At 38.0% G+C, this 27004-nt stretch overlaps 1 protein-coding gene and 1 pseudogene across 12 annotated transcripts in view; one reads left to right on the forward strand and one right to left on the reverse strand.

Moving 5' to 3' along the window:
• The window catches only part of PPP1R9A (protein phosphatase 1 regulatory subunit 9A), a 343573-nt gene that overhangs the window by 124363 nt on the left and 192206 nt on the right, over nucleotides 1–27004 (reverse strand). For all 12 annotated transcript variants that reach the window (XM_018047402.1, XM_018047405.1, XM_018047398.1 and 9 more), the window contains exon 5: nucleotides 8662–8766. In XM_018047402.1, coding sequence (XP_017902891.1) covers nucleotides 8662–8766 — 105 coding nt within the window. The remainder of the gene's footprint in view (nucleotides 1–8661; nucleotides 8767–27004) is intronic.
• Nucleotides 6190–7036, forward strand: LOC102187827 (annotated as a pseudogene).

Below are 27004 nucleotides of genomic sequence, written 5' to 3' on the forward strand. Positions count from 1 at the left end.
CAGGGATGCACATACATGTTCTGATTGAATTACCAAGAGTTCTTCGTATCTTCTAATTAACACTCTCTTATTAGATAACTATTTTGGAAATGTTAGTCTGCAGGGTATTTTACAAACAAACGTTTTAAACTTTGATAGTTTCATTTCTCATTTTTTTCCTTATATTTCTTGCTTTTGCATGCTAAAAGATCTTTCACTAACCCAAGATCATAAAGCTTTTTGCCTGCTTTCTAGAAACTTTTTGGTTTCAACTGTTGCACTAAGGCCTATGATCAATCTTGAGTTAATTTTTGTACACACCATAGGAAGAAGGTCATTTTTTTCCATGTGGTTATCCAATTGTTCCAGCACCATTTATTTTTTTAAAAGATTGCAATTTCCCCCACTGAATTACCTTGGTACATCTGTCAAAAATCAATTGTTCTGTCTGTGCAGGTCTATATTGAAATTGTCTATTCTGTCCCATTAATCTATATTTTTATCCTTATGCTTAAACCAGACTACTCTGACTAGTGTAGTTTTCAGGCAGTAGAAGTCCTTCAACTTTGTTCTTTGTAAAAAATATTAATTTCTCCAAAAAAGTCTATTGAGATTTTCACTGTAATTTTCCTTTTATCTGCAGATTAGGGGTAACTGAAACCTTAACCATACGAGAGCACATACCACACATTACCTTTGGGCTTCTTGGTACCATGCCCGTACCCACAGCAGTTTAAAATCTGGAGATCAAAAAGTCCTGTGAAATCCAGTAGACGGATGAAAAGGAAGACTGTGTGTGATTCCTCCATACCCATTCCTTCAATGCTTATCTTTCTCAGCCTACTGTGGTTGTGTTATGTCACTTCTGAACATAAACTATTTGAGTCCTATAAGACCATTCTCTAATCAATTACTTAAAGAAATTAACATCATCAGTGGAGAAATAACTCCAGAAAGAATGAAGGGATGGACCCAAAGCAAAAACACCACCCAGTTGTGGATGTGACTGGTGACACAAGCAAGGTCTGATGCTGTAAAGAGCAATACTGCATAGGAACCTGGAATGTTAGGTCCATGAATCAAGGCAAATTGGAAGTGGTCAAACAGGAGATGTCAAGAGAGAAAGTCGACATTCTAGGAAGCAGTGAACTAAAATGGACTGGAATGGGTGAATTTCACTTAGATGACCATTATATCTACTACTGTGGGCAGGAATCCCTTAGAAGAGATGGCGTAGCCATCATAGTCAATAAAAGAGTCCAAAATGCAGTACTTGGATGCAATCTCAAAAACGACAGAATGATCTCTGTTCGTTTCCAAGGCAAACCATTAAATATCACCATAATCCAAGTCTATGGAACACTGAAAGAAGCTGAAGTTGAAGGGTTCTATGAAGACCTATAAGACCTTTTAGAACTAACACCCAAAAAAGATGTCCTTTTCATTATAGGGGACTAAAATACAAAAGTAGGAAGTCAAGAGACACCTGGAGTAACAGGGAAATTTGGCCTTGGAGTACAGAATGAAGCAGGGCAAAGGCAAATAGAGTTTTGTCAGAGAATACACTGGACATAGAAAACACCCTCTTCCAACAACACAAGAGAAGGCTCTACAAATGGACATCACCAGATGGCCAACATTGAGTTCAGACTGATTATATTATTTGCAGCCAAAGATGGAGAAGCTCTATACAGTCAGCAAAAACAAGACTGGGAGCTGACTGTTGCTCAAATCATGAACTCCTTATGGCCAAAATCAGACTTAAACTGAAGAAAGTGGGGAAAACCGCTAGAACATTCAGGTATCAGTCGGTCAGTCAGTTCAGTCACTCACCCATGTTTGACTCCTTGTGACCCCATGAACCATAGCACACCAGGCCTCCCTGTCCATAACCAACTCCCGGACTTGACCTAAATCAAATCCTTTATGATTATACAGTGGAAGGGAGAAATAGATTTAAGGGACTAGATCTGATAGACAGAGTGCCTGATGAATTATGGATGGAGGTTCATGATACTGTATAGGAGACAGGGATCAAGACCATCCCCAAGAAAAACAAATGCAAAAAAGAAAAATGACTGTCTGAAGAGGCCTTACAAATAGCTATGAAAAGAAGAGAAGCCAAAAGCAAAGAAGAAAAGTAAAGATATACCTATTTGAATATAGAATTCCAAAGAATAGCAAGGAGAGATAAGAAAGCCTTCCTCAGTGATCACTGCAAAGAAATAGAGGAAAACAATAGAATGGGAAAGACTAGAGATCTCTTCAAGAAAATTAGAGATACAGGGAATATTTCATGCAAAGATGGGCTCAGTAAAGGACAGAAATGGTATGGACCTAACAGAAGCAGAAGATATTAAGAAGAGGTGGCAAGAATACACAGAAAAACTATACAAAAAAGATCTTCAACCCAGATAATCATGATGGTGTGATCACTCACCTAGAGTCAGACATCCTGGAATGTGAAGTCAAGTGGGCCTTAGAAAGCATAACTATGAACAAAGCTAGTCGAGGCAATGAAGTTCCAGTTGAGCTATTTCAAATCCCGAAAGATGATGCTGTGAAAGTGCTGCACTCAATATGCCAGCACATTTGGAAAACTCAGCAGTGGCCACAGGACTGGAAAAGGTCAGTTTTCATTCAAATCCCAAAGAAAGGCAATGCCAAAGAATGCTCAAACTACCACACAATTGCACTCATCTCACATGCTAGTAAAGTAATGCTCAAAATTCTCCAAGCCAGGCTTCAGCAATACGTGAACCATGAACTTCCAGATGTTCAAGCTGGTTTTAGAAAAGGCAGAGGAACCAGAGATCAAATTGCTAACATCCGCTGGGTCACTGAAAAAGCAAGAGAGTTCCAGAAAAACATCTATTTCTGCTTTATTGACTAAGCCAAAGCCTTTGACTGTGTGGATCACAATAAACTGTGGAAAATTCTGAAAGAGATGGGAATACAAGACCACCTGACCTGCCTCTTGAGAAATCTGTACGCACATCAGGAAGCAACACTTAGAACTGGACATGGAAGAACAGACTGGTTCCAAATAGGAAAGGAGTACATCAAGGCTGTATATTGTCACCCTGCTTATTTAACTTATATGCAGAGTACATCATGAGAAACGCTGGACTGGAAGAAGCACAAGCTGGAATCAAGATTGCTGGGAGAAATACCAATAACCGCAGATATGCAGATGACACCACCCTTATGGCAGAAAGTGAAGAAGAACTAAAGAGCCTCTTGATGAAAGTGAAAGAGGAGAGTGAGAAAGTTGACTTAAAGCTCAACATTCAGAAAACTAAGATCATGGCATCCAGTCTCATCACTTCATGGCAAATAGATGGGGAAACAGTGGAAACAGTGGCTGACTTTATTTTTTGGGGCTCCAAAATCACTTCAGATGGTGACTGTAGCCATGAAATTAAAAGATGCATACTCCTTGGAAGGAAAGTTATGACCAACCTAGACAACATATTAAAAAGCAGAGACATTACTTTGCCAACAAAGGTCCATCTAGTCAAGGCTATGGATTTTCCAGTAGTCATGTATGGATGTGAGAGTTGCACTATAAAGAAAGCTGAGCGCCAAAGAATTGGTGCTTTTGAACTGTGGTGTTGAAGAAGACTCTTGAGAGCCCCTTGGACTGCAAGGAGATCCAACCAGTCCATCCTAAAGGAGATCAGTTCTGGCTGTTCATTGGAAGGACTGATTTTGAAGCTGAGAGTCCAATATTTTGGTCACCTGATGCGAAGAGCTGACTCATTTGAAAAGACCCTGATTGCTGGGAAAGACTGAGGGCAGGACAAGAAGCGGATTACAGAGGATGAGATGGTTTGATGGCATCACCGACTCAATGGACATGAGTTTGGGTATACTCCGGTAGTTGGTGATGGACAGGGAGACCTCTCCACTCCAGTACTCTTGCCTGGAAAATCCCATGGACGGAGGAGCCGGGTGGGCTGCAGTCCATGGGGTCGCTAAGAGTCGTACGACTGAGTGCCTTCACTTTCTGTTTTCACTTTCATGCACTGGAGAAGGAAATGGCAACCCACTCCAGTTTTCTTGCCTGGAGAATCCCAGGGACAGGGTAGCCTTGTGGGCTGCCATCCATGGGGTCGCACAGGGTTGGACACAGCTGAAGTGACTTAGCAGCAGCAGCAGCAGCAGCAGCAGCAGCAGCAGCAGGGAGGCCTGTGGTTCATGGGGTCTCAGTCAGACATGACTGAGCAATTAACTGAACTGAATTAACATGATTAGTACAGTACTCACCATGATTTTATTAGGATTACTTAGTTTTAAATGCTATCAATAAAACTGAGGAAATACTAATGTTCTTCCAATACTTTGAGCCATCCTTGAGCTTCTAATCCTCCAGGAATACGGCCTGGTTTGAACTGAACCACTTCTTCACAGTGGCCTAATATGCTTTAATTCATATAAATGATGTAAGACTGATAAAAATATATATATATGCCCTTGGAAGTTATCATATTAAAAATATTTGTGTTATAATTTCTCTAATATGTCAAAAATGGTACTTCTATGAGGCTTTCATTAGGACTTATTAGTTCATAAACTCAGGTACAGCAACTCCAAGTTTAATAAAGTAATTAGACTAAGCTCAGATAAAAGTATTCTCTGTAACTGTGGGTGAAGTCAACAGAATTTCACTGTGTCGTTTTGATTTATATCCAAATGACGGCACCAATTTCATATGCATTTCCAGGAAATAAGTTAAAAAATCAATCATCAGTGCTTAAAATATAATTATGTCCAAATCTCAGCTTCAACTTCCTTATCACTACTAGTTTCTTGTCTTTCTCCTTCCGGGCTCTCAAAGCCATGAGTTTCATACCTTCGTTCCTGACCTGTACTTAGGAGTTTGAAATATTCAGATTAACTTAGTGATTTCTTAGATATCCTTTTTAAAAAGAAAATTTTAGGAAACAGTAAATGTGATAGCTAGCTCCCAACAAATAAGAAATATAGAACCATACATGCTTTAAACCCTCAGTTTAAAAAGGTTCATTAAAAATGTATGTCTAGCATCTCATTTTTGGTTTCCCTGGTGGCTCAGACCGTAAAAGCATCTGTTTGCAATGCAGGAGCCCCAGGTTCCATCCCTGGGTCAGGAAGATCTCCTGGAGAAGCAAATGGCAATCCACTCCAGTACTCTTCCTGGAAAACTCCATGGATGGAGGAACCTTGTAGGCTACAGTCCATGGGGTTGCAAAGAGTCAGACATGACTGAGTGACTTCACTTTCACTTTTCACTTTTGTATTAATATCTTATGAAGAACTACCAACTAAAATAAATTCAGGGGATTCAGGTGTTATTTCTAATAAGTTAAAATCAGAAAAGTCTTTTTACTTACATTCAATTAATTAAGACCCTGAGTTATGCATCAATCTAAACCTAGGGTTAAATAATTTGAGGGAATAAAGGAAGCTAAGGGTTCCATTTCGATATTAAGATTTTTACAAATTAAATGAGGAAATTAAATACATGCCCTTAAAAAATTAATGTAGTATGTTCTGTAACCTTGAGGTAAAAAAAAGTGGCATGAATCATGAATATTACTAGGAAGAAGAGATCACTAGGAAACAGGGAGAGAAAGGAGGGTTTCTTAGAGAGCAAAGGAGCTGAAATACAGTCTTCAAGATAAGTCTTTTAACGGAAAGAATGGAAGAGAGAATCCATACTGCATGTCTGAAGGATGATGGCTACACTAGTCATACCGTGCTAGAGCACGAATATAGGGAGAGGCAGGCGTTGAGACAGGCCTCCCGGTGGCTCAGCTGGTAAAGAATCCGCCTGCAGTGTGGAAGACCTAGGTTCGATCCCTGGATTGGGAAGATCCCCTGGAGAAGAGTATGGCAATCCACTCCAGTATCCTTTCCTGGAAAATCCCAATGGACAGAGGAGCCTGGCGGGCTATAGCTGATGGGGTCACAAACAGTTGGACATGGCTGAGCAGCTAAACACAGAACAGCACAAGGGATAAGCCTGGGGGTGAAAGGCTTTTTATTAAAGAGACCTTAGATTCTGCACAGAATGGAGGGCCACTGAAGCTTTCTAAAGCGGAGAGGGGTTCTCTTTTTGCCCCCATATTTTTTAATAAGTTTATTTATTTTCTAATAGAACGATAATTGCTTTACAGAGTCATGTTGGTTTTTGCCAAACATCAACACCCGCATGCCCCAATCAAAATGCCCAGTGGAGCCACAGAAACCATCCTTGTTAAAGAACAAGAGTTACCACAGCCCTAGGCTGAGACACAGTCTGGGACAGAAACTGATAGTAATGAATCAGTACCAGAGCTTGAGGAAAGGGATTCTACACAGGCAACCAAACAACAGGCTGAGACAGAGTCTGGGACAGAGACTGATAGAAATGAATCAGTACCAGAGCTTGAGGAACAGGATTCTACACAGGCAACCAAACAACAGGCCCAGCTGGCAGCAGCGGATGAAATCGGTGAAGAACCGGTCAGTAAAGCAAAACAGAGCCAAAGGGAAAAGAAGGCACAGACGTCAATGTCCAAACTGGGTCTTCAAGAGGTTACAGGGGTTAATAGAGTCAATATCTGGAAATCTAACAATATCCTTTTTGTCATCACAAAAGCAGATGTATACAAGAGCCTAGATACCTACATAATTTCGGGGAAAGCCAAGATGGAGGATTTATCTCACCAAGCACAATTAGCAGCTGCTGAGAAATTCCAAGTTCAACGTGTTGCTGCTGCTGCTGCTAAGTCACTTCAGTCATGTCCGACTCTATGCGACCCCATGGACTGCAGCCCACCAGGCTCCTCCGCCCATGGGATTTCCCAGGCAAGAGTACTGGAGTGGGTTGCCACTGTGAAGCTGTCTCAAACATTTAAGAAACCATACAGACTCCAACTGTACAAGAGGAGAGGTTGATGAAACCGGTGTGGAAGTTAAGGACATAGAACTGGTCATGTCACAAGCAAACCTTTCCAGAGCAAAGGCAGTCAGAGCCCTGAAGAACAATAGCAATGATACTGTAAATGCTGTTATGGAATTAACAATGTAACCACCTGAAAAGAGGACTTTTTTTTGGTGTTTCAAAAGAGTAACTGAAGCTGGGAGGGAAATTTGTATTGTTTCTATTATTAATAAAGTTATGGCTTCTTGTTGGAAGAAAAAAAATTAAGACAAGAGGGACATAACAAAGGAAGAATTATTATTTCTCCCCACAAGTCTTAGTTCTACTACTCAAGTTATGTAGAATGAGCCAATTGCTTTTTCCATGATAGGCCTTTACTTAAAAACTGCTTTTATGTTCTTCCATTACAGGTAAAGATGAAGACAGATTAAAGAAGGGAAAGACTGAAATCATGAGACAATTAAGAAGCCATCTGCCATCTGTACAAGGCTTGAAGTGAGTACAGAATTATGAAGGGAAAGAAAGGGGTGGCTATGAATCTATGTAACTACAAACTTTTTTCCAACTGAGAAACGTTCTTGTAAGTTGAACATATTTCTTACTTATTTCACTTTAACATTCACTGCGAAAACATAATGAGCAGCTTCAAAACCAAGTTCTACACTGACAGAAAAGCGCTGTCTGAAGAACAGACAGCAATTCTGCAGGGACAATCACATTTACTGAGGGACCCACCCATGCAGCTCCAAATTTTCCCTGCACTCTTTCTAATTATTTTACATGCTTTTCTTAGGATGATGCGTATTCTTGAATCATTGACATAGCACCAATAGAAGTCATTTAGGTTAATATTCCCTACATCATTAAAGGATGTTTTCCAATTGAAAAATCTAAATTATAAAATGTAAACCCATGCTTGTGCAACACAAAATATGCTGCAATAAAATCCTAATATTACTCTCTTTATAGAATTATTAACTTATCAATATTTTCAGAATATTTGGCAGTTTCATTTTGAAGATAACACTAAAATACACTCATAATTATACACAGTAAATAATGTCTCCTTACGTGCTTCTCTATAGGATTTATGGAAAAGTACAAGGCATAAGCAATACTACATTAAAAAATAAGTACCCTGTGACCAAAATTAAAATTTATTAAAACCTTGACTTTAGTTGGCACAAAACTACTTTATTTGTTTTCCAGACTATAAATTTTAGGACGTCAGGGCTGGATATAAACTTAAGGTTCCAAATAATGTATAGTCTGTCCTATTAAGTTGGAAAAGTTATAGTTTATCAAAGAGTAGCCTTGCCATTCTTTAAAACAAGAAAGAGATTTTAAAATGCATTTATCAATCTAAATCACTCTGCCTACTTGCCTTAAGTAACATGTATCACTGGATATATGTATAATCATTTCAATTTACTGCATAACTGATTTTATTGAAGGAATCTGGGGCCTAACTTCATATTTACTGAGAAATTCTATGTTCCTTGAAATTATTGCTATATTAGCAATGAAAAACACTAACACAGCTCAGCAATTAACCATACTGATACTATATATTTCATATCTTCATGTCTTTCTAGAATATTATTAATATAATTTTTAGTCTTAACTTACATGAACTAATCACAATAAAGAAGGAAAAATTTTAAACTAAAGACAAGTTTTTAGTATTTAGATAAAATTCTTCTGGTAATTACATCAACTAAAATTCAACAAAATATCAAGCAATCAAACCGCATATAACTCAAGCCACATACCTGACATTGCCCTTGGTGTTTCTTAGAACTGTCGCAGCAAAATTCTGTGTGACACCCACCAAGCTGACTCCGTCCACTTCCACAATCTGGTCATTGACTTGTATTCTTTGGGAAAAGGGAAAAAATTACCCACAATTAGTTTTACTGATAATATATTCCCACTTGCAAAAAATGAGTTGACAAAATATTTTATTTTTAAGTTACTCTTACTGATTCAAAAATTTGTCTCCAAGCTCCAGATCTTTGTCAAAGGTTTTTGTCTATTTGGGAGCTCAAACCATTTCATTAAAAAAAAATTTCATGAACCCTAGAAAGGAAAAAGCCCTTGGAAATCTTGACCAGTGCGTTTTTGTGGTTCTTGGATTACTTAACTTGTTCCTGAGGTTGCAGAACTGAAGCTACATGTTCTCTGTGCTGTAGTAACTGAGAGAAGCCATGATCTCACTACGTGAGTACAAAGTATGTTCCTAACTTAGAAAGGTCTTAATAAATTGGATTATAAAGCCTCTGAAATTAAAGGAGTGATAATCTAATTGGTTCATAGAGAATAGTAATCACTTTCATAAATTTTCTTTTCTAGTACCTAATGAGAGTTTCAATGTACTAGACATTTAAGAAAAAAAATCCTTCTTGGAGATTCTGCTAGAAGCTTAGAAGTTTTTTCATATGAGACCAAGTTCATGTAATAAAAGTGAAAAAGTGAGTCTTTGGATGAATAAGACTAATTTAATAATTCTGGTTTAAAGTAACATTGGAAAAGACCGGGATACTGGGAAAGATTGAAGGCAAAAGGAGAAGAGGGCAGCAGAGGATAAGATGGTTAGGGCGCATCACCAACTCAATGAACATGAACTTGAGCAAACTCTGGAATGTTCTACAGTCCATGGGGTCACAAACAGTCAGACACAATTTAGCAACTGAATAACAACAACAAAGTTTTCTCCATGATTTTATAAAGGTGTGGCTTTATATTTTCATAAGGAGACCAGTTAATCTGAACTTCCTAAAATTCTGAGACTGACCAGATAGATTACAATATTCCTACATAAAGTTTAAAAAGAAAAAAAAATATATGTTTAACTAAACTGAATCATAATACTAACAAGCTTTTACATCAATAGTAATTACGTTTTATAGAGTGCCAGCTTAAAACATGATTTCCAAGATTCTTAGTTATTTCTAAAATCTTGGCCATGATGCTTTTAAACTACACAACTCTCCTTGTGTTAAAGAATGTGCTTATTGTGGCACATTAAGAAGATATAAAAATAGTATAATGGCTATTTTATAGTATAGTATAGCGGCTACAGAAAATGCTGTTTGGTGGTCTGCTAAATTGTTTGTGTATGACAGGAGATTATTACCAACTTCCAAGCTACCAGTGAGGATTGTTACTAGAAGTCAGTTAACTAGGCAACAAGTTAAATTTTAAATGGATAATTAAGACTATGGCAACAACAACAATGAAAGAAAAAATAAAATCGAGTAAATAAGGTAATGGAAGGAATTTTTGTATTTTAAGAAAAGAACAGGCTAGTCCGAATGTATCACCCTGTTTTAGCATATGAAAGAACATAATGATGATCGAAACTTGAATGTGTACAGCAAGCTGATGAAGGCTTAAAGAAGTAATTTTTATTTGCCTTGGTTTATACCATCTGGGGCCAAAAAGACACCATAAAATGTGCTGCATTTTGACAAAACTCTCTCAGTTTTAAAGGACTATTCAAAAGATAATTTAAAAAGAGTGTAATCTTCTACTACTAGAGTTACATAGAATGAGTCAATTCTTTTTTCTATGATAGCCCTTCATGTATTTGAAAAATGCTTTTATGTTCCTCCATTTAGGGATAAAGGATGAGAAGGACACCGGATAAACTAAAGTCATGAGAGGGTTAAGAAGTCATGTGCAATCTGTACAAAGCTTGAAATGACAACAGCAGAAGATTATGAGTGGAAGCTCCTTTTACATCACATTCTCAGCAGCATTGTACATATTTTAGATTTTGGCCAGTCGACTAGGTGTCCAGTAGTATTTCTCACTGTTTTAATTTGCAATAATTCACAGATTGGAAGAAAATTTTTATATATCATATATCTTATATGGGGGTGATATCTAGACTATTATAAAGGACAGTTACAACCCAATATTAAAATGACAATCCAACTTAAAAGTAAGTCAGACATAGAAAGAAAAATACCATATGATCTCACTTACACGGGGAATCTAAAAAAACAAAACAAACAAACAAACAAAAACCACCAGCTCATACAGACAGACAGATGACTGCCATAGATGCGGGTTGGGGATGGGCAGAATGGGAGAAGGGGGTCAAAAGATACAATCTTCCAGCTATAAAATAAGTCATGGGGAAATAATGTACAATGTGGTGACTACAGTTAATAATACTGTATTGCATATTTGAAAGTTGTCAAGATAGCAGATATTAAACATCCTCATCACAAGAAAAACATTTTTATAACTACATCTGGCAATGGGATGTTAACTAGACTTCTTGAGGTGATCATTTCACAATGTATGTAAATATCAAATCATTATGTTATATACCTGAAACTAATATAATGTTATATGTCAATTATACCTCAACTTAAAAAATGAGCAAAGGATCTGAATAGGCATTTCTCCAAAGAAGATTCACAAAAGGCAAACAAGCATATATAAAAGGTGCTCAACACCATTAGTCATCAGGGGACTACAAATCAAAACTAAAGTAAGATATCTCTTCACAGTTACTAAGGTGACTATGATCAAAAGACAGATAGTACCCCAAACTAACACAGCACTGTTAATCAACGACACTCCAGTACATATATTAAGAAAAAGACAGATGGTAACTTTAAATGGAGCATAACCTATAAAGATATTGATTCACTGTGTTGTACACCCAAAATTAATATTATATTATAAATCAAACTATACTTGAATCAAAAAAAATAACAAGAAGTCTTCATGAGATGTGGAGACACTGTAATCCACATACATTACAGGTAACACTATAACCATCCAGTAGTTTTACAAAGCGTTAAACACAGAGTAACCATATGAGTCAGAAATTCCACCCCTGACTATATACTCAAGAGACATGAAAACCTGTTCACACAAAATTTGCACATGAATATTCAAAGCAACATTATTCATAATAGCTAAAAAGTAGAAACAACCCAAATATCCATCAGTTGGTGCCAGAATAAACAAAATATGAAATATGCATTCAATGGAATATTATTTGGAAATGAAATGTGATAGATGCTGCAACATGAATAAACCTTGGAAACATTATACTAGTGAAAAAAGCCAGTCACAAAAGATCACATGCTATATGATTCCATTTTTATGAAGTCCAGAAGAAGCAAATCTCTACATGCAGTTGACAGGTGCCTAAAGGGGAGGGAGGAGGGAAAGCTGTGTCTTTCAAATCTGCACAAAAGTACAATATGAGCTGCCAGACGCCTGACCATACTGGATAGGATCGTCTAGGGCACTGGTTCTCAAACTGCCTAAATGCAATGGGACAATGGAGTCATTCTGAAAATTTAAAATTTCTCAAGTTGCACCTCTTGCAAAATTTTTATTCAGAAGATACAGAGTAAAGTACAGGACAGACATTTTTTCCCCCTCAATTTTGTCTATTATAAATAAATTTACCATACAAGTCTTTATGTAGACATACATTTTCATCTTTGTTGGAAATTACCAACAAGTAGAATTGCTGCCTTGAAAGGTTAAGTATATGTTTAAAAGTACTGCCGAACTATTTCCTAAGTGCCTGTAAAATGTTATGTTCCCACAAACTATGTAAGAGTGTGTGGGGCCCTACGTGGGAAACCTTAAAAAAAAAGGGGCTAGCTTTTGCGGTTGGAAGCCAAGTTGGCGTTCTGTTGGAAGAGATAGGGGTGTGGTCTATGTTAAAGTTTTTGGTTGGCTCTCTTGACTTCCCTACACGTGGACGGTGTGTGATTACCATAGACTCCTGTTAAGCTCATGACACTTGACCTATTATAATTTGACCTTTAACATGATTGGTGCAACTATGGCATATTATAACTTGACCTTTAACGTGATTGGTGTAACTGGCATATTATACTTTGACCTTTAACGTGATTGGTGCAACTATGGGAGGTCCCTCTAGAACCCCCTTGCTTGCCTATATAAACCAAGAGTTTGTGGCAATAAAGTGGAACTGCTCAGAGGGAACGCCTGTCCATCTGATTGTCTCTTGCTCGCCTAGGGGCTGGGCTGGCAGACAGCAGGCTCACCTCTCCTCGGGACCCCTCGGCTTTGCTGAGGGAAGTTCCACTGCCTCTCTTTTTCTGCGGAGCGCCCTCTGCACGAGTGTTCCATTTCTCCAGATCCTTGCTAACATTTTCAGTTGTCAGCATTCTCAACTTTAGCCATTCTAGTAGGTATGGTATCTCACTGCAGTTTTAATCTGTATCCTCTAAGGACTAATGATGTTGATCAAATATTCATATGCTATCGAACATTCATATATATTTTCTTTCAAACAACTACACAAATCTTTCATTTGTATTTTTGAAATACAATTATTTTTATTTGTGGGTTTTTTGTTACTGAGTTGTAAGTTTTCTTCACACCCTTGATGCAAATCCTCACATGAATGTTTAACAAATATTTTCTTCTTGTCTATATAGATTCCCTTTATCATTTCATAACCATGCCTCTTAAAGAACAAAAGTTTTTATTTTAATAAAGTTTACTTTTTTCTTTAAAAGTCCATGCTTTGTGTCCTGTCTCAAAAATCTTTTTGCTTAATGGTAGGACACAAATACTTTCCCCTATATATTCTCTTAGTTTTTCATGGAACTCTGATGCCTAGATCTATAATTTTGAGTTAATCTGTATATGGCGCAAGATACGATGTGTGGTTTAGTTGTTTTGTTTTCCATATGGATATCTACTTTAAAAAAAATTTTATTTTATGTTGGAGTATAGTGGATTAACAATGTTGTATTAGTTCCAGGGGTACAGCAAGGTGATTCAACCATACACATATATACATGTACCTATTATTTTTCAAAGTATTTTCCCATTTAGGTTATTACAGAATATTGGATATCTAATCCTTACAGCACTATCTGTAGAAAAGACTATACATTTACCACTGAATTATTACAGCACTTTAATTGAAAGTCAACTGACTATATCTGTTTCAGTCTATTCTTACTTTCTATTCTACTCCATCGATCTGTTTCAATCTTTATACCAATATCGTATGGCCTTGGTTATAGAAATTTTGTAGTAAGTCTTGAGAAAAATCAGGTAAGGTCAGTCCTCTAACTTTATTCTTTTACAGAATTGGTATTCTAGGTCCATTATGTTTCTATATGCATTTTGGAACCAGCTAGTCAATTTCTTTTTTTTCCCACAAAAAAGAAGACTCCTAAGATTTTTATTGGATTTCTTTGAAAATACACATCAGAATGAGGATATCTGACATCTTTTCTGGTTTTGTAAATATGGAGTTGTTTGCTACCAAGGTCTGGACTCTATAGCTCAGGCCATCCATCTTCCTTATTCATTCTTAATGTTCACCATGCTTGCAAGATGGGAGGCTAGGTCGGGGTAGAGGTTAGAAATGGATATTCTGTTTCAAAGTGAAAGTTGCTTTGTGGCCTCCAAGCAAAAAGGAGAGAAGAATCAAATCAACAAAACTAGAAATGAAAAAGGAGAAGATACAACAGACAATGCAGAAATACAAAGGATTATAAAAGACTATTATGAACAGCTGTATGGCGATAAAATGGGTAACCTGAAGAAATGGACAGATTCTTAGAAAAGTTCAGACTGAACCAGGAAGAAGTAGAAATTATGAACAACCCAATTAGAAGCACTGAAATTGAAGCTGTGATCAAACATCTCCCAAAAAACAAAAGCCCAGGACTAGGTAGCTTCACAGGACAATTCTATCAAACATTTAGAGAACAGCTAATGCCTATCCTTCTAAAACTCTTTCAAAAAACTGCAGGGGAAGGAACACTTCCAAACTCATTCTACGAGGCCACCATCACCCGATACCAAAACCAGACAGAGACAGCACACACAAAAAAAACTACAGACCGTGTCACTGATGAACATAGATGTAAAAATCCTCAACAAAATTTCAGCAAACAGGATTCAGCAACACATCAAAAAGCTCATACACCATGAGCAAGCTGGGTTTATTCCAGGGATGCAAGGATTCTTCAATGTACAAAAAAGAATCAATATGATACACTGTATTAACAAATTGAAAGATAAAAACCACATGATCATCTCAATAGATGCAGAAAAAGCCTTGGACAAAATTTAGCACCCATTTATGATTAAAACGCTTCACAAAATGGGCATAGAAGGGACCTACCTCATCATAGTAAAGGCCATATATGATAAGCTTACAGTAAACATTATTCTCAATGGTGAAAAAGTGAAAGCATTCCACCTAAGATCAGGAACAAGACAAGGGTGTCAACTTTCACCACTATTATCCAACATAGTTCTAGAAGTCCTAGCTACAGCCATCAGAGAAGGAAAAGAAAGAAAAGGAATCCAGATCGGAGAAGAAGAAGTAAAGTTCTCACTGTTTCCAGATGACATGATACTATACATAGAAAATCCTAAAGATAGTATCAGAAAATTACTAGAGCTAATCAGTGAATACGGCAAAGTTGCAGGATACAAAAATCAATGCACAGAAATCACTTGCATTTCTATATACTAACAATGAAAAATCAGAAAGAGAAATTAAGGAACCAATCCCATTCACCATTCCAAGAAAAAGAAATATCTAGGAATAAACTTACCTCAGGAGACAAAAGAACTGTACACAGAAAACTATAAGACACTAATGAAAGAAATCAAAGACAACAGAAACAGATGGAGAGATATCCCATGTTCCTGGGTAGGAAGAATCAATATTGTGAAAATGACGATACTACCAAACACAATCTACAGATTCAGTGAGATTCCTATAAAATTACCAATGGCAATTTTCACAGAACTGGAACAAAAAATTTCACAATTCATATGGAAACACAAAAGACCCTGAATAGCCTAAGCAGTCCTGAGAAAGAAGAATGGAGCTGGAGGAAACAACCTTCCTGACTTCAGATTATACTACAAAGCTACAGTCATCAAGACAATATGGTACTGCCAAAAAACAGAAATATTGACCAACAGAACAAGATGGAAAGCCCAGAAGTAAACCCATACATCTGTGGGTACCTTATTTTTGACAAAAGAGGCAAGAATTATACAATGGGGCAAAGATTGCCTCTTCAAGAAATGGTGCTGGGAAACCTGGACAGCTGCATGTAAAAGAATGAAATTCGAACACTTCCTAACACCATACACAAAGATAAACTCAAAATGGATTAAAGACCTAAATGCAAGACCAGAAACTATAAAACTCTTAAACACAGGCAAAACATTTGATGTCATAAATCAAAGCAAGATCCTCTATGACCCACCTCCTAGAGTAATAGAAATAAAAACAAAAGTAAACAAGTGAGACTTGATTAAACTTAAAAGCTTTTGCACAGCAAAGGAAACTATAAGCCAGGTGAAAAGACAGCCCTCAGAATGGGAGAAAATAATAGCAAATGAAAAAACTGACAAAGGATTAATTTCCAAAATACACATACAACTCAATCAAAAAGTGGGAAAAAGACTTAAACAGACATTTCTCCAAAGAAGACATACAGATGCCTATCAAACTTATGAAAAGATGCTCAACATCGTTCATTATTAGAGAAATGCAAATCAAAACTACAATGAGATATCACCTCCAACAAATCAGAATGGCCATGATCAAAGAGTCTACAAACAATAATGCTGGAGAGCATTTGGAGCAAAGGAACGCTCTTGCACTGCTGGTGGGAATGTAAATTGATACAGCCTTTATGGAAGATGGTATGGAGATTCCTTAAAAAGCTAGGAATAAAACCACTATACGAGCCCGCAACCCCACTCCTGGGCATACACCCTGAGGAAACTGAGATTGAAAGAGACACGTGCATCCCATCTATCATTGCAGCACTACTGACAATAGCTGGAGCATGGAAGCAGCCTAGACGTCCATCGACAGATGAATGGATAGAGAAGTTAAAGAATGGATAAAGAAGTGGTGCAGATACAGAATGGAATGTTACTCAGCCATAAAATGAAATGCATTTGAGTCAGTTCTGATGAGGTGGATGAACCTAGAACCTATCATACTAGGTGAAGTAAGTCAGAAAGAGAAAGATAACTTTCGTATTCTAACATACATATATGGAATCTACCAAAATGGTACTGGAGAATTTATTTACAGGGCAACAGTGGAGAAACAGACATAGAGAGTAGACTTATGCACTTATGGGGAGAGGGGAGGAGAGGGTGAGATGTATGGAAACAGCAACATGGAAACTTACATTACCACATGTAAAACAAATGGCCAACGGGAATTTGCTGTATGGCTCAGGAAACTCAAACAAGGGCTCCATATGAACCTAGAGGGGTGGGATGGTGAGGGAGGTGGGAGGGAGGTTCAAAAGGGAGGGGATATGTGTATACCTATGGCTGATTCATGTTGAGGTTTGACAGAAAACAACAAAATTCTGTAAAGCAATTATCCTTTAGTTAATAAATTAAAACAGTGGAAAAAAGAATCTGAGGGACATTCTAAATATATATATATATATGAAAGTAAGATATTAATGGGCAAAATGAAAGAACAAAATATGACTAGGAAGTTTATATCTAAAGCCATGAAAAACAGAATAAACATAGAAAACAGCATGTTCAGATCAAAGAAAAGAGAAATTCACTTTCTTTTATGATAAATATTAGATAATCATAAGACACACGTGAAATAAATGAGTAAGTTCTACATGCACCAAGACTGGGATACAAATTTGGGAGTAATTCATATAGAGTCATTTAAAAAATGACTTGAATACAAAAATGAGTTCAAGATGCTCCCTTTGGAAGAGAAACATTCTTTCAATGCAGGGTGAAAGTAGGAGGATCTATACTGAAAGAGAACCTGGAAAGTCTCTTTCCCTCTCCTCTCTCTCTCTCTCTCTCTCTCATACACACACACATGCATACACACACACACACACACACACACACACACACACCAATAAAAACAAACAAACATCAAGGAAACGGACAAGGATCTCATTGAAATGAATGACTATAACGACACTGAGAAGATTAAGATAAGGCCTAAGAAATGTTACTTGGATGTCTCAAAAAGGAGGTAAATAATTTTAAAGCAATAAATTTGATAGAAAATTAAGGCTAGAAACTAAATATAGAATTTTACTATGTTGTTTAAAGTTTCAGTTTAATTCTGTCTATTATACTTGATCACTTTTTGTTATCAGAGTGGGGAAACAGGAGAAAGTTCACTACAGTTAAGAAGTTGAATCAGTGGCATGGACTACTTATTTGTAGAAATTAGCACTAAAAGAACAGATGGTAACACAGTAGTAAAAAAGGCAGCAGGAAAAAAAGCACACTGAAAATAATTTGTAGAACAAGAAAGAAATATAACTGTCCAGTAAACAACTTAAAAACAAGAAAGTATCAAATTCTTCAAAATTTTATAACACGATATTCATTCTTAACGAGGGTGCAGGAGACTACTCTAGGGGCTTGATAGGTGGTGCAGCTCTAGAGAGCCTGCCTGCCAACGCAGGAGATGCACGAGACGCGGGGTCAATTCCTGGGTCGGGAGGATCCCCTGGAGTAGGAAATGGCAACCCACTGCAGTATTCTCACCTGGAGAATCCCATGGACAGAGGAGCCTGGCAGGCACAAGTCCACGGGGGTCACAAAGAGTCAGATATGACTAAGAGCACACACACACATACACAACCTACTCTGTGACACTGCTGGGGAGCATATATTGAGCAATGTTTCTTAAAGGCAGGTTAGCAACGCATTTCTGCAACATTTAAAGCACAGTTCACTTTGACATAGTAATTCTGCTTCAAGGAAGTACTTTCAAAAAATAATCAGAGATATTCAAAATGACTTTCACATAAAAATGCTAACCTGATCAACATCCTGAAATAATATACTAGTAAAACAATACTTCCCTCGTGGTGCAGGTGGTAAAGAATCTGCCTGCAACGCAGGACACTGGGGTTCAATCCCTGGGTCAGCAAGATCCCCTGGAAAAAGAAATGGTAATCCACTCCAGTGTTCTTGTCTGGCAAAGTTCATGGACAGAGGAGCCTGGTGGGCTACAGTCCAAGGGGGTTGCAGGAGTCAGACACAGCTTGGGGGCTAAACAACAGGAATATGTAAATGCTTTACATATACAAGGACTTCCCTGGTGGCTCAGGCGGTAAAGCGTCTGCCTGCAATGCAGGAGACCCGGGTCAGTCCCTCGATTGGAAAGATCCTCTGGAGAAGGAAATGGCAACCCACTTCAGTACTTTTGCCTGGAAAATCCCATGGACACAGGAGCCTGGCAGGCTACAGTCCATGGGGTCACAAAGAGTCAGACACGATTGAGCGACTTCACTTTCACTTACATATATAATACTATGGCATAATACGTCTTTAAAGTCTGTTGTAGAAAAAGTATTTAATATGTGATATAACATAACATACTATTTGACCACAGGCTCTGGAATAAGATATCCTAAGTTCACAGCTAGGCTCTGCCACTTACTTGCTATGACTATATAAGAGAAGTCATTGCATTCTTGTATGTAAAACAGAAATAACAATAATTTCATGTATTTAATCAAAGCTATTAGTGAGATTAAAAAGGTACAAAATATTTTTTAATTTAAATTTATTTATTTTAATTGGAGGCTAATTTAAAAATTTTAAAAATAGAAAAAGGTACAAAATATAAAGAAGACAGCACACTGCCTGACATATAGTAAGCACTCAACAAATATTGTCTTGATGAATTGCCGGGGTCCAGCCCCGGTGGATCCAGGGTAATTCAAAGCGGGGTGGAGTCAGCGATTAGGGAAGAATTATTTAATTAGAGATATAAAGAGAGATTAGGGAAGAATACTGTAGTGAGAGAGAGGAGAGAAAATAGAGGAGAAAAAGAGGCTGTATTCCTTGGTTTCCACAGAAAGCCAATAAAGCCCCGAAACAAGGCACTTACACCATCTATGTAGGGCCGCAGGCGCCCTCGTAAATAGCGGAGGATGCCCCACCTTAGGCTCCCTCTCGCCTGGGTCACAGAAGCCCAGGTAAATAAGTATACATGGCGAGCCTATATGCTCCAGAGGGGAATCAGCCAGAAAATAGAGTGAGAAGAAAACACGGGGGGAGCCAGATTTCCGAGAAACTGGTCCTTCTCTTTATTTTCCAGGAAAGCTTTTATACTTTAAGTTGTAGATAGAGATGAATGGATAATACAAAGTCATGCAGGGTCAGCAGCCCTGACCCTTATTGAGACCAAGCTTTCTCTCTGCATACCTAGCTGTATACATAGGTCTTAGATGATTTACATCATCTTCTGGCCAGGAAGCCTATTAGCATTTTATGGCCCTTTTCTGATAAGGGTCCCTCAACCAGAAAACTTATTTGCCCTAAGAGTGTTGTTCTTACTAAAGTCTGGTGCCACTCTCAGAAAGCACTAACTAAGGTTACATTCTTACATAGCAAGGACACAACAATTTATAACAAAGAAAGAGGAATACAGTAATTAATAACAAAGAGAAAATTCACTAACTAAAAAGTCTAGTATTGCTAACATCAAAACTACTATATTCCTTTTTCTATATCCCAATTACATTGATTAATGTCCTCCAGGTACCTCAAAGATAAAGGATATGGAGGCCTGGAGGCAATCATTAACTCAGCAATGAAACCCTTCACCAATACAATTCTTCAGTTCAGTTCAGTTCAGTCGCTCAGTCGTGTCCGACTCTTTGCGACCCCATGAATCGCAGCACACCAGGCCTCCCTGTCTATCACCAACTCCCGGAGTTCACTCAGACTCATGTCCATTGAGTCCGTGATGCCATCCAGCCATCTCATCCTCGGTCGTCCCCTTTTCCCCCTGCCCCCAATCCCTCCCAGCATCAGAGTCTTTTCCAATAGGTCAACTCTTCACATGAGGTGGCCAAAGTACTGGAGTTCCAGCTTTAGCATCATTCCTTCCAAGGACATCCCAGGGGTGATCTCCTTCAGAACAGACTGGTTGGATTTCCTTGCAGTCCAAGGGACTCTCAAGAGTCTTCTCCAACACCACAGTTCAAAAGCATCAATTCTTCGGCGCTCAGCCTTCTTCACAGTCCAGCTCTCACATCCATTCATGACCACTGGAAAAACCATAGCCTTGACTAGACGGACCTTAGTCGGCAAAGTAATGTCTCTGCTTTTGAATATGCTATCTAGGTTGGTCATAACTTTTCTTCCAAGGAGTATGTGTCTTTTAATTTCATGGCTGCAGTCACCATCTGCAGTGATTTTGGAGTGCAAAAAAATAAAGTCTGATACAGTTTCCACTGTTTCCCCATCTATTTCCCATGAAGTGATGGGACTGGATGCCATGATCTTTGTTTTCTAGCTCTTTTTAAAAAGGCTCTATATCTTTAAGATATTTTAAGCTTCCCATGCCTCTCGCGGTTGGGGGGCTGTAAACAATCACATGCTTAGCTGTATAAGTCCAGGTAAACCTGTCAGGCAAGTTAGAGAGCCATCAGACGGGTCTGAGCTGAGACACTCCTTTTATATGCAGGAGACTGTTAACTGGAGCTCTAAGTTAACTTTTTCCAGAGAAAGGTCTTCGGGGATAGTCCCCTGTTAATGTCATAGGAGTCGGTGAAAGTCATAAACTAATAAGACAGACAGATTCTGGTTTGGGGAAGTTCCGGGGGGCCCCATGAGGCCTGACCCGCCTTTGCATGTCAGGCCCCTTCCTCATGACCTTTGCGATAGGTGGGATTCCCCATGCTGGCTCCCGGCAATGAATAAAATGTATGAAAATGCATAAAGCTATATATTCAATTGATCTTAATTCTATAAGAAAGTAAACCTAGGCATACGCACAGAAAAAACTCTGGAAGGAAATTTACCAGCAAGATTTGAAGAGTGGTCAACTCTACATGGTGGGATAACATGAGATTTTTATTTTCTTCTTTACATTTTCTATACTTTCCAAATTTTTAACCATAAGCATGTATTATATTTATAACTTTAAAATATTCTCTAAAATAAGCACATGCTTATTTGACAAGTGATGATGGCATTTTACAGTGACTTAGAAATAATATAAACGGTTTTGCTCTAGAAACTGGGCTGGAGGAAGCACAAGCTGGAATCAAGATTGCCTGGAGAAATATCAATAACCTCAGATATGCAGATGACACCACCCATTTGGCAGAAAGTGAAGAAGAACTAAAGAGCATCTTGATGAAAGTGAAAGAGGAGAGTGAAAAAGTTGGCTTAAAGCTCAACATTCAGAAAACGAAGATCATGGCATCCGGTCCCATCACTTCATGGCAAATAGACGGGGAAACAGGGGAGACAGTGACTGACTTTATTTTTCTGCGCTCCAAAATCACTGCAGATGGTGCAGTCATGAAGTTAAAAGATGAGTACTCCTTGGAGGGAAAGTTATGACCAACCTAGGTAGCATATTCAAAAGCAGAGACATTACTTTGCCAACAAAGGTCCATCTAGTCAAGGCTATGGTTTTTCCAGTAGTCATGTATGGTTGTGAGAGTTGGACTGTGAAGAACGCTGAAAGTGAAAGTCAAAGTGAAGTCACTCAGTCGTGTCCGACTCTTTGCGACCCCGTGGACTGTAGCCCACCACGCTCCTCCGTCCATGGGATTCTCCAGGCAAGAATACTGGAGTAGGTTGCCATTTCCTTCTCCAAGAACGCTGAGTGCCGAAGAATTGATGCTTTTGAACTGTAGTGTTAGAAGACTCTTGAGAGTCCCTTGGACTGAAGGAGATCCAACCAGAGCATTCCAAAGGAGATCAGTCCTGGGTGTTTATTGGAAGGACTGATGTTGAAGCTGAAACTCCAATACTTTGGCCACCTGATGCGAAGAGCTGACTCATTTGAAAAGTCCCTGATGCTGGGAAAGATTGAGGTCAGGAGGAGAAGGAGATGACAAAGGATGAGATGGTTGGATGGCATTACCAACTTTATGGACATGGGTTTGGGTGGACTCCAGGAGAGGGCAATGGATAGGGAGGCCTGGCATGCTGCAGTTCATGGGGTCACAAAGAGTCGGACATGACTGTGTGACTGAACTGAACTGAAGCATTATAGTCACTGGTTCCTTATTAAAGATACAAATGTGAATAACCATAAAACAACTAGACTAAAGGCTCTGGACTAAAGAATCTATAATTTATAGCCCGAAGCCAAAAAGACATTTTCTCAAAATGTAAAGAACAGGGTAATTCATACAAATGGTTTTGAGCTCTTGTTTTACAACAAATTTCACAATGCTTATCAAATATTATAAATTTAAGCATAAAATAAACAATATTTATTATTCATATTATAGCAATTCCTAATTGTCTTAACTCATCTCTGTAGGCATTCTTATATTCATGCACACCCAAGAAACTAAAACGAGAAAATACATCTGGAAAAAGCTCTAAATGGACAAAAAAAGCCTGTAGGTTGACAGAATCCTATACACAGAGAAAACATATTTTTAAAAAATCAAAGGTGAAACAAAGGCTTATTCAGATATACAAAGCTGAAAGAATTCATCACCAGCAGATCTGGTGATAAAATGGTAAAGAATATCCCTCAGGCAGAAGAAAAGTGATACTAAGTAGAAATACATATTTCACAAAGGAATAAAGAATACTAAAAACAGAAGACAGTAGAGCTATAAAGCATTCCATGCAACATGAAGAGTAGCAACAGGTATTTGGCTGGATTTGCTCTCCAAATTCAGAGACCAGTGTAAGAAAGAGGCATCTCACAATTAAAATGCAGGTCTCTGATCCTATATAATTCTTCCTGCCTGCCTTAATACAGAGAGCATTAAGGAGATAAAGAGAGCTCAATATTACTTGATTATTATTTTCATTAAAAGGGTATTAATTTAAAATTTTTTTCACATTTCAAAGTGATATTCATTAAAGAAAGGATCTAAAAATCTGATACACAATTAAAACAAGAAAATTAAAGCTACCTTTAAATTAGAAAAGAGGAAGAGAGGGATGGAAGTTCCACAGATTTTGCTACTTAATTTGAAAGTGAAAGTGAAGTCGCTCAGTCGTGTCCAACTCTTTGCGACCCCATGGACTGCAGCCCACCAGGCTCCTCCGTCCATGGGATTCTCCAGGCAAGAATACTGGAGTGGGTGCCATTTCCTTCTTCAGAGGATCTTCCTGACCCAGGGATCGAACCCAGGTCTCCCTCATTGCAGGCATACGCTTAACCTCTGAGCCACCAGGGAAGCCATTTAATTTGAAGGGCATTTCAATTTACCTTTTTAGAGGTAAGTTGTAAGGGGATGACAGAGGATGAGACGGCTAGATGGCATCAATGACTCGATGGATGTGAGTCTGAGTGAACTCTGGGAGTTGGTGATGGACAGGGAGGCCTGGCATGCTGCGGTTCATGAGGTGGCAAAGAGTTGGACATGACTGAGTGACTGAACTGAACTGACTGAACTGAACTTAATATTATTTTAATAAAAACTTAGAACAAAGTGCAAATGGTTATCATGCCACTCAGCTAAATTACAAGCTACCCTCTAAATTATAAGGCAAAATAGCACAATAAAAGAGAGAGAAAAGAAAAGAAAAAGAAAAGGTTAGGTCTTAAGAGTAAATGTCATGAAAGCAACTGAAACACAGGTATTCGCTTATTCAACAAATATTTAATGAGCACCTCTGACATTTCAGGTATCATATGAAATGATGCAGACAGACATGAAGACAAATTCAGAATGTTAAGATATCATATCGAATAGTAAGGGAGACCCAAAACTTTTTAACTATACTAGATACTCAGGAGATAAATATCCATGGTAAATTTTTAAAACTACTTAAAATGTGATTAGTTTCTGAGACATCTGGAAGGGGTAAAAACATCACAATAAAAAACGCTTCTTATATCAGGGGTGGTAAGGGAAGAGGAGGGAGAAAAAAGTATTTTCTCTATATATCTGTTTATTTGACATACCTTGAAGGAAGATTAACCAAATTTGAGCTAACACTGAAATCATTTTCTTAAGGAAGAGTTATTAAGAAGTTAGAAAGCTATAAGCTATAAAGCTATAATACAGCAAGCTAGAAAGCTATAATACAGACTCAGTCTTTTAAAGGTAAAAGGAACATCTAACCTGGAACTTTAATTTTGTCCACAACTGAGTTCTAAAGAGTAACTTTCCCAAGGCCACGTGGTGATTATTTTAATTGCAGTTTAAACTATATAAAGTATTACATATTCTCTATAGAAAGATTAAATATTCCATATTTGCTGAAATAGAAACACAGACTAGAGCCATTCAATCCTTTGATGTATATTAATTATAACTTTCTTGAGAGAAAGAAAGAGGAAAAAAAGAGAGAGAGACGGGAATGAGGTGGGAGAGGGATGAAAAGAATGGAAAACATATCTGCATAAGAAGCACATTATACTCATCATACTGTTTTGTAAATCCTAAGGTCCGTCTAGTCAAGGCTATGGTTTTTCCAGTGGTCATATATGGATGTGAGAGCTGGACTGTGAAGAAGGCTGAGTGCTGAAGAATTGATGCTTTTGAACTGTGGTGTTGGAGAAGACTCTTGAAAGTCCCTTGGACTGCGAGGAGATCCAACCAGTCCATTCTGAAGGAGATCACCCCTGGGATTTCTTTGGAAGGAATGATGATAAGGCTGAAGCTCCAGTACTTTGGCCACCTCATGCGAAGAGTTGACTCATTGGAAAAGACTCTGATGCTGGGAGGGATTGGGGGCAGGAGGAGAAGGGGACGACAGAGGATGAGATGGCTGGATGGCATCACGGACTCGATGGACATGAGTCTGAGTGAACTCCGGGAGTTGGTGATGGACAGGGAGGCCTGGCATGCTGCAATTCATGGGGTCGCAAAGAGTCGGACACGACTGAGTGACTGAACTGAACTGAACTAAAGACAATATATTTCTGTTTCAGTAAGTACAAATAACTTTGTATATCAGTAAGTATACAATATATTTCTATATCAGTAAATATACATGTATTGACTGGAGACAGCAACCAAAATGTTCCTTTTGTAATTTTTTTACACTGATAACTTTTAAATAGAAAATTATAAATGCTATGCAAATGAGTATACTTTTAATGGTGGAAATAAGTATAATAATTTAAAAGATGTGAACACCGCCATAGGTATAATAATGTGACCCCTTACTTTTAAATATATACATATACACACACATATATGCGTATATGTGTGTGTATATATATAGGTCACATGATCCCAAAGATTTTCATTTCATTACCTCTAGTTGTCTTTTTTAATATATTCACTGAGGCATTTATTAAGTATCTATTGTAACAACAGCAGGATTACTGTACTAGGTAAATATTCATTTAAAAGGTCTCAGGAAATGCACACTGGGATGGGTACAGCAAAGTTCTCATATCAACGTAAATATTAAAACTACACAGGAGAAAACGTCAGTAAACAGGTTAACAGAAAAGAAACCTAATTTTAAAAATGAGTGACATAAAAGCAAATAGTTCTGAGTTTAGACAACAGGAACTGACTAACTGGCTAATAAGAAATTTTCTTTTTTTCTTCAATGAATTGCCTTCTCACTATTTTAATGGTGTTTTTTGGTGAACAAGAGCACTTAGTTCTATTTATTTATTTTTGGTCACTCAGCTTGCAGGATCCTAGTACCCATCCTGGGGCTGAAGCTGCTCCACACTGGAAGGGTGGAGTTTTAACCCCTGGACCACCAGAGAAGGCCTCTGATTCTCTACTTTTTTTGTCTTTAAATCAATTTGTGTTTTGGTTTGGTTTTGGGGCCCATTCACTTAAGAGAGGTGATTGATAATAATTAATATTGTTTGAATATTAACAAGAATTATTCCCTATCACTTTAGAATGATTTATATTTTTCATGAAACATAAAGAAAAAAGATGTAGATTTTTGCAAACAAATTTTAACTCACTTGGAAGAAAGGTTCTAAATTAATAATAGGAAATACTACTGCTGCTGCTAAGTTGCTTCAGTAGTGTCTGACCCTGTGCGACCCATAGACAGCAGACCACTAGGCTCCTCTGTCCCTGGGATCCTCCAGGCAAGAACACTGGAGTGGGCTCCCACTTCCTTCTCCAATGCATTAGAGTGAAAAGTGAAAGTGAAGTTGCTCAGTCGTGTCTA

This window comes from Capra hircus, chromosome 4 (genome assembly GCF_001704415.2).
Source record: "Capra hircus breed San Clemente chromosome 4, ASM170441v1, whole genome shotgun sequence".
Classification (NCBI taxonomy): Eukaryota; Metazoa; Chordata; class Mammalia; order Artiodactyla; family Bovidae; genus Capra; species Capra hircus.